Below are 13,845 nucleotides of genomic sequence, written 5' to 3' on the forward strand. Positions count from 1 at the left end.
TTCTTACCTAATCCACTGAGGAGGTTTTTTATTTTCTTTGGTTTTGGAGTTTATTCTTCCATCTGCTTCTTGTTATATTGCTTAATCTCTAGGTGTGTGATTTATTCTGGCAATGTGGTTTTATTTTTGTGTTAAAGTAACACTCACACAGTCCCTGTGGGTCTGATACACCTCAGCCTGAAAGATGTCTAAAAGGGGTGTCCGGTCCTGGGACGAAATGTCTGGAGGGACATTTTGGGCTTTCTATCTACCCTCTGTCCTCAAACCACCACTCTGAGTCTGCAGACAGTTTTGTCTGACTCCAAATTCCTCCGTCTCTATTCTGAGCATCCTTCTGGCAAACCAGTATCCACCTCACAACCTCTCTACATCATACATGGGTCTCTGCCCCACCTATAAATTTATTTTAAAGTATCAAAGGCTAAGTATGAGACTGTTGTTCCTTGCACATTTTAATTCTGTTGGTGGTGCTGCCAGTCCCAAGCATATCAATGGCTTCTGTTGGACTGCTGGTTTTGAGGCTATTGGGTGCACTTGCTTCAAGTTTATAATGAATCCTTCATAATCTCCAAGTGAAATGATTTCTCTTACAAATGAAGACTGAGATACCCAAGCAGCCCTTCTCTCAGGCAGCCTTAGGATAATACTAGTGAGGACTGGCAGCAATGACACCCTTTCCCCCTGGTTCCCAATGCATTGCCTATCTCCAGGACTGCCAGCTCTGGTTTTTGTGGAGCTCCAAGTACATTGGTACGAGACAGCAAATTACAAGGGGTTTTTTTTCAGTGCTGACTTTCAGCCCTGAATGCTGTATTGACGGAGGTCAGTACTGGTCTTCCCAGTTTTACAGATACATAAACTGATGTACAAGGGGTGAAGTGACTTAGGAGGAGTCTCACAGCCTCAGGGGAAAATTCCTAAATCTCTTCCTGGCATTTCAGCTATTCCCTGTTCATAACCATGTCTTGCTACTTCCATAGCAAATACTAATATAGCATACAGCTGGTGAGAGCAACCAGCCTTGCTCAGCTTTGCTGCTATTGTGAAAACCCCTCTGGTTTCTTCATTCTGCTAATTTTCCCTGTGCTTAAGAGATCAGCTGCTCCAGAGGATCAGGCTGGTGATTGGTGATGGCATAGATGCAGCAACACAGTTTGACTTGAATTCTGCATCCCTGCACTGCTGCAAAGCAAGCTACCGATGGTGCACACACAGGGCACCCTCCCTCTGTGAAAGCATTAATTATTACTGCTGCTTGCAAAATGATCTGTGAACTAAAATGTTTTTTTCTAATTCTGTCACTGGAGAAGAACTTCTGGCTAATCAACTGGAGGCAGATGGAGTTGGCAGAGATGACATAAAGGCCTGCACTAATTATTCCACATGTCTCAAGAACTAATAAGGGCGTTGATTTATGCCTGGAACAGCCCGATAATTCTGGAAATAATAGATATTGCATGGCTTAATTAATCAATGTAAACTTGATTGTGCTCTGATTTTGAATTAATGGCTGTGGTATAGCACAGGTGTGTGGAAGGTGGGCTGCAGCCTGCTACTGCAAGAAACCTAAATGTACCTACTAATGTCCCAAGCCAGGGACCCGGCTCTCGATACATCCTGCAATTGTCTGTTATTGTATCTGGTGAATTCTTGTGCTCTCGTGCTTGGGGAATGTGAGTATGGCCATATATGATGGCACAAAGAAGGAAAATGGTGCATACACACACAACAGTGGGCAGGAGCAAGAACTTACTTAGGAATCGGTCCATCCTATGAGTTCAAGCTAAATAGTTGCATCAGGAGTAAGTAGTTTTAAGTCCTGAGGGGTTTTAGCTCAGGCTATCGCCCTGCCTGGTGTGCTTGGTCCTCAGGGCTGATGGTCATGCAGGCAGGTTTGTTCTCCACCTGCACTGAAAGGGGACACCCTTGGGTGGGAGCGAAGGCTCTGTCCACTCTGAGCTACAGGTCCTGCTGGCTGGAGTCAGCCTACAGGACAAAACACATTTTGCTCTGGCTATTGTCCTGCTTTCTCCATTCTTCATACACAGACCATTGCAGCGCTATGGTCCATCATGGGACCTCCCCTGCCTCTCACCCCAGGCTGATTTTTTGGACATACACAATTTTGCTGATGCACAATGTTTTCCTGGACCAGCCTGGGAGGATGGACAGGTTTTACTCTGTTTTCACCCTCCTCAGAGCTTCTTTTCATTCCTCCACTGTGGTTGTTGAAGTGAAGATAGATGTATGGACTGGTTGAGACCGACCCATGGTAGGCCAGAATATATATCACTGAACAGAAACACATGCTTTTCCCAAGACAGACGTCAGTTAGAAATATCTTAGCTATGAAGACAAATCCAAAAAGGAACTTGCCTGCTAGGGCTTATGGTAATATCGGTACATGCAGAGTCAGTTTTAGCCTATTAAGAAGCCCAGTGACTAGGTCTCTGAACAGGGATTTAACTTCTCCCCCTGCAGAGCATTTTAAGGAGAAGTATTTGTGTACCATAGTGGCACGTTTTAACAAATTATACCTGCTTTTAGCACCTTATGGCACAGGTGACCCAACACGTGAGTAGATTTTGAATGGTGCATGTCAGGATGTGGGAACTCCAAACTCCTCAGAAGGACAGTTAAGAGAAGCAACAGGTCTCTGCTCCTAGGCAGTCCTGAAGGCCTTGGTCAAAAAGACTCATGAAAACAAGCTGCTGTGGACTAGCTGATAACAGTAACTTGGCTTTGAAACAACATCTTCATGCTCCTCTGCTGAACTTGCCGAGCCTTTGCAAAGCTATAAGAGGGAGAGGACTGCAACCTGGATCTCATTTTGGAAGGCTGCAAACCCCAAAATCTTTAGTAATTTCAACACAGGGCCTCTCACTCTAATCACTCTTGTCCACCCTTCTCTGGGTTGCACTCCAAGGGGAAGCCATGTCAGCATCATGCTCTGTTTACAGTTATTTAAATAATCTGCCTTGCTTGTACAAATGCCAGGCTGGTATTTACTGCTGGCGCCGGGGCTCAGCCACGTCCCTTAGAGATGCTATAGAAGGTCACCAAAGGTTGGAAGGATGGCTGAGATGCCCTCTCCTTTTGTATCCCCTGCCCTGCTTGCTATTATATACAAAAAAATTTCCTTACAGAAGGACTGTTTGACCTGTGTGGGTGGCAGTGGTGGTGGAAAGCAATTTCTGAAGAGAATAAATAGTTTCTGCCTGGATTAAAACAAATATCTAACTTGCTTTCTTCCTTTTTGTGTATGAAGAGTCCTCACTTTACCATGCAAGTAGCTTGGATCAGATACGAGGCAGGAATCAGGTTTGGATGCTGTTCCTTGCTTTCCCCATCCTGCTATACGGTCTTACATTAGTCATTTGATCTCTATTTGTCTCTGAGCTCCCAAGCACCATGAGGCACAATGACTTTCCTTTTCATGTCTGAGCAGGACAGAGCCCCACAGGTCCCCATCCTTGGTCCTACCATGCTAAACTATATTGCATCTACAATGATTTAAGCATCAAAGACTCAGCTGTATCTTTTTTATGCAGTGCCTGACAGTCCTTGGCAAAGCCATGAAATGGATAGTCAGAAGGGGATTGAACTTGTTTTAATTTCTGAAAATACAGTTTATATTCATGTCCATACTTACATTCAGAACCAATAAATATACACAACAGCTTTCCAGGACTTCACAATCATCGTCACTTACATAATGATAAAGTGGTTACATTACATTTTGTATGCAGTTTGGTTTAGAATGTGAAAGTATTATGAATACATTGAATCCTTTCAACAACGTTTTCCTAGTCTTGTTTTTATTCTTTCTTATGGTCTTTGAAAGATTTCCAAATACTATGAATCTCATATATGGGTTAATGACAGTAAAACAATGTAAATGGAGTACACAGCACTCTATAACCATGGCTCATACACAATTTCAAGGTCAGTGCTGTGGCCTTTTTTTGTATGAAACTTCCTCTTAAGAAATAGTGTTTTTCTTTTAAGAGATCCCCTTGAAGACTTCCAAAGATATTAGCTGATCCCAACAGTGCAAAGCAGCCATAAACTCAGCTTAACAAGTTAGTTAAAACAGGTTTAGTGTTGGTTTGCATCACTAGAGCTGTACAAAGCCGTCAGTGTGTGCCATAAATCAGTTCTTTATAGAGTACAGAAAGTGATAACACATGTCTGACAGCTAAAACACCATAAGAGCTTCACACAGCCCAGTATAGGCCATAACATTTTAGCTGGGAAAGGGGGAGAGTGAAGAGAAGTCTATGTACATTTATTTGAGCTTGTGAGTCTCCTGATTTTAGCTTTGCTATGAATTCATCTCTCCTTTAAGTCCCCAAGTTCTCCAGCTCTACAAGTGCTTTGCAGTACCAAACCATGCCCTTAGACCTTGCTAGTCTGCATATGTCCATTGAATTCAATATTTCTCTGGGTTAACATTGATTCCTGCAAGCGGCTGCTGTTCTCTTGCCTGTGTTCAGTGGGGTCACCATCCTCTACACCATTGCCCTTTCGGAGGTGAAGGACTTTCTGAAAACTCTGCTTGAAGTTGTCAGAAAGAAATCCATAAAGAATGGGGTTGGCACAGCTGTTTGCATAGGACAGGACCACCACAAACAAGTACACCCCTACCAACACAGGGTCTTCTGGCAGTATAAGTATCAAATTGACAATGTTCATCATGTAAAATGGGAGCCAGCAAAACACAAAGACCACCACAATGATCACCACCATCCTGGTCACCTTCCTCTCTGATCTCCTGCGCCTCGTAGACCCAACTCGGATCCCCGAAGATTTGACTTTAATCACGATCAGTAAGTAGCAGAGACAGATCACCAACAAAGGACCAAAAAAACCAAGGACAGATGTGTAAATGATGAATGCTGCTGACCAGATGTTGACAGGCTCTGGCCAGTTCATGTTGCAGGTGTGAAAGTCCTCTTGCACATCCGAAAAGATGATGACTGGAAGCACCACCAAGAACGAGAATGTCCAGACAGTCACACTGATGAGCTTGGCCACCCTGGGACGTCTCCACTTGGTTGATTTAATGGGATGAACTACTGCCAGGTAGCGGTCCATGCTCATCACAGTCAAACAAAAAATACTAGTGAATTGGTTAATGCCATCTGCAGTCATAACCAGCCTGCACAAAAAGGAGCCAAAAGGCCAATAGGAGATGGCATTCTGGGTGGCCAGGAAGGGCAGGCCAAGCATGAAGAGTACATCAGCAACAGCTAAATTCAAGATGTATATGTTGGTGACAGTTTTCATCTTGGCATAGCGCAAAACCACATAAATGACCAATGTGTTGCCACTGAGTCCAACTGCACATACAAGGAGGTAACAGATGGGAATCAGGACTTTGTGGATGTATTTGAATGTGGGCTGCTCTGAGAGCGTCCCATTCTCTGTCACGTTCGTCAGCAGTGAGGAATTCACATCGCTGGAACTAGCTTCTGTGCTAAATGCGTTGGGAAAGTATAAAGGATCCATAGCTTTTACTCCTCAGATTTTCTTTTAAGGCTAAGAGAGATTAAACTTCATGGGCATCTTGTTCCTAGAAAGAAAAAAAAAAAAAAGGGAAGAAAAAGAGAGAAAGAAAGAGTGAATTCAAAGTAGACTAAGTTTTACACAGCATTTAATTTTCTATCTATAGTCAGAATTTGTGTTTGAATTATGCAGTTAGCACATGTGATGAGATCAATACCTGGGCAAAGGAACTGCACAATGAGAGAGCCCAAGTGCTCATCCCAGTAGATGGTGGTATCTGCTTAATTTTCACAAGCTCCATGCAGTGGGGTCAGGGCTGGATGCAACTGGGAAGATGGGAGGCTGCACGGCAGTAATACAGCATGCATCCCGCCGGGGACAGCAAGCGAGAGAAGAGAGGGTAATGGCCATCACACTTAGAGGCAGAAGCTTTCCTGCAGCAAAGGAGTCCGAATGCCCCAGCATGTGGGCCGTTCGGGTCCAAAACCTACTGGTAACTAAGGCCAGTCCTTCCTCTGCTGATGCGAAATGTTAATTCTTGCATGCCTCTGTGCCACTTGGCACGCAAACTTTACTGTCTGACTGTCTCACCCTACATAACCTGTCGTACATGCATTTTTCCTCTTTTGTGAAACCAAGGAGCAAGGGGGATAATACTCTCTACTTTCCAACTTGCACAAAAATACGCAAATCCAGAACCCACCTTTCCTCCTAGCTTTCTGTCTAAAAACTGATATAGAAAATGTTAGAAGATAATTTTGAAAGACTCTGACCGAACAGCACATCCAAATTAGACTGAAAGCAGAACCCTGGCATTAGTGCCGAAAGCTTTAAAGTCCAATTTAGGGCAATTCTGCTGTCACTTAGCGGAGGGTGCCTGGAGAGGCTCAGGGACAGACTCAGCCCCACCTCACTCCCGTACAAGCTCTGGGTGCTTTCAGAATCCAGAACCAAAGATAGTTCCCAGCTCTTCTTATCTGAAGCTCCACTGTTATGTTTCACAGGTCTCCCTGTTTACACAGAAACAATCGCAGTTTGATATATTCAAATGCCACTTACTGCCTGGCAGAACCAATTGAGAACCCCCAGGGAACATCGGCAGCTGTGTAGGTGGGGAAACAAAACCTTCCATAACAACCAACAAAACCCTAGAAAAAAAATCAATGAACTCCGAGATGGAAAGGACCATGTCTGAGAACACTTTTCAGTCGGGTCAGGCCATGTGCACGCAGATATGAGGACTGCGATGGAAAGGAACAAGCTGTTTCTGTTACATCTCTCAAGACTATTCTGTTAGTGTTTCTGAATCCCTCTCCTCTCACCCTGAAGAGTGCTTTTTGTCTAACACCTTTCTTCTGCAAGAAATCCAAACTGCAGTGGGCAGCTTCAGGACAGACAACTGAACAGATTTGGTGACAGAATATGTTTTATTAGACAATCTGAAAAGGGCTGAAAATTTCCAACGCTCTGTTTCTGTGGAATGCTTGATTCATATGAATATTTTTTCATTCTTTGTCTGAACATGGTCTAAGTAGGTGTTTATAAGGCTTTCCACTATAAAAAAGTTAGAGCACCTGCTATAAAAGAGTGGAGATTCAAAACACCAGTCTGGCCCAAGATCTCTCCAAAGTCTGGCCAGCAGAGAGTGGTAAAGGTGCTCAAGGAGGATGTGCCCAGCAACTTTTGTTCCCATCACCTGATGGATGGGTTTCCATAATAATCTGGGGGCATGAATCTGGATTCAAAAACACCCAGCCCACATTGCGCCCATGCCTTTCAAACAAAAGCAAAATTCAGTATCATAAGCATGAGAGAGACTTCTCGTCTCCAAGAGGAATGCAAACACCTCCACGGGCTGGTTACTGTGCTTTCTCTTTGGGTGAGAAAAACTGCAGTGGGTGAGAGTAGAAGTCCCTGCAGCTACCAGTAGTAATCATAAATATGCTGTTCTGATTTGGAAATGTACAGATGGGAAGTAGGTGTCTCACATGTAACTCCGTGGCTGGGAGGAGATGTACCAGAGAAATCAGAAATCCAGGGTGGCTGGGATGGTAAAGCTGAGAGAGCTGCCAAAGCTCAAACAAATGATGGCTTGAAGATGGAGATGAGAAAGGTACAAGGCAGATCTGAAGGTTCTGAATATGCTACCGTGGTGTTTGGGGTTTAGGTATTGCAGCCATGGGCTCCCTGCAAGAGTCATTGCAGTCCCTGACAGCACACTGCAGGGAGAGGTCAGCTGAGACCATGCTCTTTGTGAATTAAATAGGACTAAACTTACTGCTTACATAAGAAAAGGCAAACTCCAGTTCTGGCCAAAGAATGGACTTTTAAATTCTGTTCTGACACTAATTTTAAATTATAAAGTTGTATTAAAACTCAGATTATTTTGGAGGGGAAATCAGGGAGAAGTCAAAGCAGCACCATGCTCCTCTTGGGCTGTGAGAGTTTTGATCTTTGGAAGATTGCATTTTCTTGCAATCCAGATGCTGTGTGACCCAGTTGGTTAGCCAGTATCTTTGAAGCGAAGAATATAAAGGAAATGGGTGGTAGGATGGGGCAGTTGGTGTTTATAAACTCATATTCACGGAACTGCATCTTTGGGATCGAGTATGGTGCTGACACTGGGAAGGCACTTCTCCCCAGACTAGCTCAGCAACATGCAGTCTAGGCCAAAAAGCAAAATTTTTGTTCTGGGACTGCAAAAATAGGAGGACAGTAGTCATGTGTGGCTCTCACCCTAGTGCTATAAAAAATGAGGATGGACATCTTTCTTCTAAAGTTACCTCCTTTTTCCCCACAGTACATATCGTTGAAATTGTTGACTGTAAAATAACACAGTAAGTTCTTCAAGCCTGTTGCTCCTTCCACCACATTTAGAGTTCAAGCCTTGGGAGAAGCACTGAGGAAGAGGAGTTCCCTTATGTGGATAACCTACTGCACAAAATCCCTGCTTGCCAAGAGCCTCAGGTTCTTTGAGCCATCCATTCCTGGCATTCCTGATGAACCCAAAGGTTTTTCTTGAGGGACCTTTGCATGTCTTCCATGGAGGGGGACAGCTCTTCCAGCCTTCTTCAACAGCAGCTGTAATGGTCTCCTCCTGCTGCTGTGCTGTTCCCAGTAGTCAGTGATACCTCAGCAGTTTGTCAGTCTGCTCTTTTAGTATTTTGGGGCTCTTCTCTTTGTTTTCTGTGAACGTTAATCTTTACTCTCAGTTTTTTGTTCCATTTGATGAATTTTGCACCTTTTGCTTCAATAGTGGGTGGATTCAGAAGGAAATGCATTTGCTAAGGCGCTCATGAAAAGTCTTTAATCTCTTCATTTGGTGACAGCCTGCAGGTTGGCAGCATCAGCAAGGAGCTGCCGTCATCTGGACGTTTCCCATACACTGGCTGGGGATGTGATGTGCTTAGAGTCATCCAGATCTGAAAACTGAGCCCGGATCTCCAGAGCCCCCATTCAGTGCTTTATCCACTAAGCCACTGAAACCTCATTGCCTTTGCCTTGTAGGCACTGGTATTTTGGGATTCATTGTGGCATGGCAACAACAAAAAAACCTGAACAGCTGCAAAAGCATGTTTTGCTGGCTGCCTGATGAGCATAGATGACTTTTCCCTCTGTCTAGCTGATAGCTTGCCCCTCACCAGCACAATTTTGTCTGAACTTATATTTCCACTACAGCAGTTAATGACCATGAACCTCAACAAAGGATGACTAAATATAATTAAGGCATGCTGACTGATACCTTATACACTTATTTTGGTATTCTTAATTAATGGATTAATAAAAAAACACCTCTAGGGGACTTTCTCTCATCCAGATATTTTTCTCTTTGGTGTTTGATCTCCAAGACACCATACTGGTATACTTGATAAATTATGTGCTTTCTGCTCAAAACACATGAACCAAAAAGGACAATGGAGCTAAGAACATAGGTCCAGAATAATCACTAATATAATTCCAAGTTCTCCTTTTACAGAGCAGTACCCTGACAAAAAAAATAGGCATCCACTTCAGCTGAACATATCTGACTGTCTGTGTCCCTCCCCAAGAAAACTGAGAGAAGAAATAGCAAAGATATTATGGTACAGACCATTCTGCTCAGAAGAAGGTATTTAGCCTTTGTGAAAACTTCTCTAGCAGGTGTCCTAAACAAACGTGCTTTTGCTGGGCACAAGAGCCTATCTAACAGCACACAACAGCCCATTAGTGACTGAAGCATCACCACAACATAAGGAAGAACAAACCTTAAAACTGTCCAGGCAGATCACGGTTGAAATTCTTCCTGGCTGTGGTTACAATAGCAAAGCAAAAATAACTCTATAAAGTACATTGCATCAGAGTCAAAGCTGGGTATAGCTGGGATCAAGAAGGAATTACATAAAGAAACCTAATTTTATGAGTCAATATTTGATCTCGCTGCCTGTTTATCACTGGAATCACAACTCTCTTGTGCAGCATTGAATGTAATTGCTGCAAGAGAATTACGGCAACAGAACAGCAGATTACTGCTTCCAGGTGCAGAATAACTAGCAGGAATAGACAAAACGGTAATCCAGACAGGTATGCTTTTAAAACAGATGCCCTTGGTAGTAATGGGAAGAAAAGCACCTGGATAAGTATCCAAGAAGTATCTAACAGCAGCAGAACCTCATGTTTTTTGCACCCGTCCTATGGAGTTGGCCACGATGTGTTAGCAGAGCAATTTGCTGCAATGAAGCGAAGAAACACTCTCCTGGTCCCGTAGTAAATTTGCCCTTTTGGGGAGGAATGTTCATCACCTGCTTCTTCAGATACAACCTCTGGGGCCTCATGGTTTGCATTTGCATGGATCGAGCAGGCAGAGCCAGGAGTTGCTGCTGCAGGAGGGAGAGCGAGCTGCTGGTGCAAGGGGAAGGGAGGGAGGTGGTGGTGTGAAAGTTGGTGTGACCTGGCAGAGCAGCTCTGAAATTACACAAACACCCAGGCAGGGCTCTGCATGAGGAGGAGGGAAATGCAGCATTATGCCAAGACCTGCTTCAACTTCTTACAGTTATAATAATGTTCTTGTACTAAACCAGTAGCTCCCTGAGAGCATAGAAATCTCATCATTTCATATACAGAATTCTAGGTTTTCCCCACTCCCTACCCTGTTCTACCACCTGGGGTAAAAAAGCAAAAGGATTCAGTTCAGGTGGGAACTTTCTCCTTGTTAAAATCTGCCATTTGACATTTCTCAGGGTGTGTTTCTCACTCCAAAAAACTGGAGTGATTGATTTTTCTCTACAGAAGACATAATGAAACAACTTTCTTGCACTAATTGGTTTTCTCTTTTGCCTAGTTGTATTGGTACTAAACACTGATCAACTGAAGTCAAAGTTGAATAATGCCTTGCCACTTTTAGCATTTTCAATATCTTTAAGAACTATATTTTCAAGTTGGCAACACTTTGTTACCACCCTGCTCAGACCAGCCCAGTGTTTCCTAGAGCACTCTGCAGAGATCTTACCTGATAACTTGGTTCTATTTTTAGTTTGCAAATAAACAGTCCATAAAACACTTTTGCTTTTGCCAAATATTTGCTAAATACTTTTTTTCCCCAAACACATTTCAGGCTCTGTTATGCTCAGAGCTGACTCACTTTTGCTGAGCTGGTCCTGTCACACAAACAGTTGTGTAAATCACATGCTTCTGGTTTTGCTCCCAGATCAGTTGATTTAAGCAGCTTCAGCCAGAGGAAAGTGTGGAGCCCGACATCTCCGTGCTCACACCCGGGCAGGTGTGGCTGGCGCTAAGCTCCAACGGCTGCACTGGCGCACCACTGTAACCAGGCGTTTTTACCAAGATGTTTCTCTTCTGCCCCTCTCTCCTCTGCAATCTGTTGACATCAACTGATTTCAGGGACATGACAGGTTCAAAGACAGTTCGATTGAGGAGCAATTAACTATGGGCTGTGTCTGCTCCCAGGCTGAGGGAGAGCTAAAAGACCCACAGACCCCTTTGGCTCAGGGATCCCCTCCAGGAGAGAGCCCCAGGCTGGAAGGAGCTCAGTAACAGCTTCTCTTGCTGCAAAAAGTGGAGCAGCTCCAGGAGCCTCGGGGGGCACCTCTCAAGGTGCGAGGTCTCTGGCTTGGGCACACCCCACACCAGCAGTGTAGATCCACTCCAGCCAGTGAGCGCTGGTGACAGGGTCCCCCAGGAGTTGGGATTCCCAACACAAGCACTAACAGACTGATCCCAGCACCCTAAGTATTGGCTGCCTGGTGTAACCTGCGTGTCTCCTCCTCCACAGAACTATAAAAAGTCTCTAGTTTACCCCAACGCAAGCCTGCAAGTTCAGAACACCAGAGCTGGGTTGTTCTTTCCTGCTCTTCAGTGCAAAGGTCTGAGCAGAGGGAACAAGTTATGCCCGGTTCTGCGAGTGCTGGGAGCTGTAAGACAGCGGGGCACAGGGACAGGGTGACTCGGAGGACTCCGCCTTCACCTTGACCATCCGCTTTTTGCTGACCACCCTGGAGCACATCCGACCCTCTGCACTTCCCTCCCGTGTTTTATCAGAAAGGGGCATGGTGCGCTCAGCTCTAGCCCCCCGTGGCCGTCTGTGCCCCCGTCCCGCCAGGCTGGGCAGCATTCAGGGCTCTGCCACCTTTTCGGGTCATGGTGGGGCTCAAGCGGCGCCGAGCGGGTGGTGTGTCGGGCTGTGCCTGCGCATCCCTCCCGCAGGTGCCTTTCTCCTCCCTTTCAAGCGGCCGCTTTGAAGCAACGCTAAGGCTTGTCCGGCTTTAAGCACCGCATCCTCCGCTCGGCCAGCGGGTCCTCTCCCCACCATCCGTCCAGCCAGGATGGGGTCACTTCGCTCTCCAGCAGCAAAATCCCCGTAAGAAGGGCAAACTCGGGGTGACCGCTTGCTTCGGGGGAGCCGCAAACGGGACCGAGCGCTCCGGTGCCTCATTCATCCCAGAGAGCCCTCAAAAGCGGGGTGCGCTTCGCAAAGCCCCAGCCTGCCCCGTCACCATCCCTCCTGCCTCTCCACCCATCCTCTTAGACTCCCCCAACCCCGTTCGCTCTTCCCTTCTCCCCCGGCAATGATTACCTGCAGTTCCAGGGACTCCTCTCCGCCGGGTGCAGGCATGAACCGCCCCGCTGCCCCCCGGGCTGCCGCGCTGCTCCGGCTGCAGCCCCCCCGGGCCGCTCCCCGAGCCGGGAGCGCACCCCGCGCTCCGCCGCTTCCCTCCGGCGGCGGGCGGGGACCGCGGCCGCTCCCCCGGGGAGGAGGGACGGGGCTCCCAGCCGGGGCTGCCTCCGGCGGGGGGGGTGGAACGGGGGACGGAACAGGGTGCCGCAGCCCGGGAGGGGACAGCCTGGGGCCACCCACTCTGCAGAAAGTTGGGCTGCAGGTAGGGAGCCGTCGGTGCCCTCCGCCGGGATGCTCTGCTCCCCCCCAACCCCCGGCATGCCTGTGCCCCCCTCCCCAAGCTCAGGGAGGCCCTTACCTGGCTCTGTCGCCGCGCTGTGCTGCCGGTCCCGCTGCTCTGCCCCGGCCGCCTGCACCCCGAGGAGGCGGCAGTCCCCTGCCACGGGTGCGGGGTCTGCGCCTTGCGAGGAGAGCGGCGGCTCCTGGGAGGGGCTGGGAGCGCCCACTCCGTGCCCGCGGAGAAGAGAAAGGGGTATCACAGGAGACCTGCATTTCCTCCCCTGGTCTAGCTCCCTTCCAGCTCCGAGAAGTCCTTTTAAAGACTCCCGCAGGCTCGTTTGGAGCGAGACCCTCCCCGAGCGCAGGGGACTCACTGCTGCTCCTCCGAAAGCGCAGCACCTGAGCGTGCAGGCTCCTTCAGGGGCAATGAGAAGAGACTCTCATCTTCATCACGTTTATTTTACGCTACTGTCCCTGGGCACTGAGCATAAGGGAAGACTGAGTAACAGGGTTGCACTCGGCATCCCGCCTCTCCATGAGAGTGGGAGCTAAAATCTCATGTGGGGATGTTTTACTCCAGCTGGCTACGAATCAGGCCCTAAAATTACTAGCTAGTGGAAATATGCAGGGCTTAATATCCAGGCTGTCAGGCTGGATATTGGTGTTTGGTTTACTCCCTCCTAAACTCCCATTCACCTCACTGAGGTTCTGCTGGGCAGGAAGGGGCTGAAGTATTTTGCCCTTTGAATGCAAGAAGTGAATAAAAGCCATACATAGCTCCCCCCTCTGCCCTGCACCCTTCGACTGCTATTACATATATAAACACCCATACCAATGTCACCTAAGCCCCTTTGCTCCACTGCTTGCCCCCATGTACATAGTAGGGGGTGACCCGAGTGGCGGCTGTGTGGTTAGCTGAGCGCAGGGCTCCCCAGCCCCTGCCAGGC

At 47.0% G+C, this 13,845-nt stretch overlaps 1 protein-coding gene across 2 annotated transcripts; it reads right to left on the reverse strand.

Annotated features, from left to right (window-relative positions):
- Positions 1–3,596: 3,596 nt before the first annotated feature.
- On the reverse strand, positions 3,597–13,403 carry SSTR5 (somatostatin receptor 5). 2 transcript variants are annotated; one of them, XM_087733681.1, is made up of 2 exons: positions 12,978–13,403; positions 3,597–5,575 (listed from the first exon to the last, which is right to left on the reverse strand). In XM_087733681.1, exon 2 carries the CDS (start codon positions 5,509–5,511, stop codon positions 4,399–4,401), a length of 1,113 nt encoding a protein of 370 aa, XP_087589807.1. In that variant the 5' UTR covers positions 5,512–5,575; positions 12,978–13,403; the 3' UTR covers positions 3,597–4,398. The 2 variants fall into 2 exon arrangements, with proteins under 2 accessions (XP_087589807.1, XP_087589808.1); XM_087733682.1 differs by lacking the exon at positions 12,978–13,403 and adding an exon at positions 12,578–12,757.
- Positions 13,404–13,845: the final 442 nt, after the last annotated feature.

This window comes from Nipponia nippon, unplaced genomic scaffold (genome assembly GCF_047370975.1).
Source record: "Nipponia nippon isolate SJK-2023a ecotype South Korea unplaced genomic scaffold, ASM4737097v1 scaffold_5, whole genome shotgun sequence".
In the NCBI taxonomy this organism is placed as follows: Eukaryota; Metazoa; Chordata; class Aves; order Pelecaniformes; family Threskiornithidae; genus Nipponia; species Nipponia nippon.

Coding starts and splice junctions, on each gene's coding strand:
- SSTR5 (XM_087733681.1), bottom strand. CDS start 5,511: ATGGATCCTTTATACTTTCCCAACGCATTTAGCACAGAAGCTAGTTCC.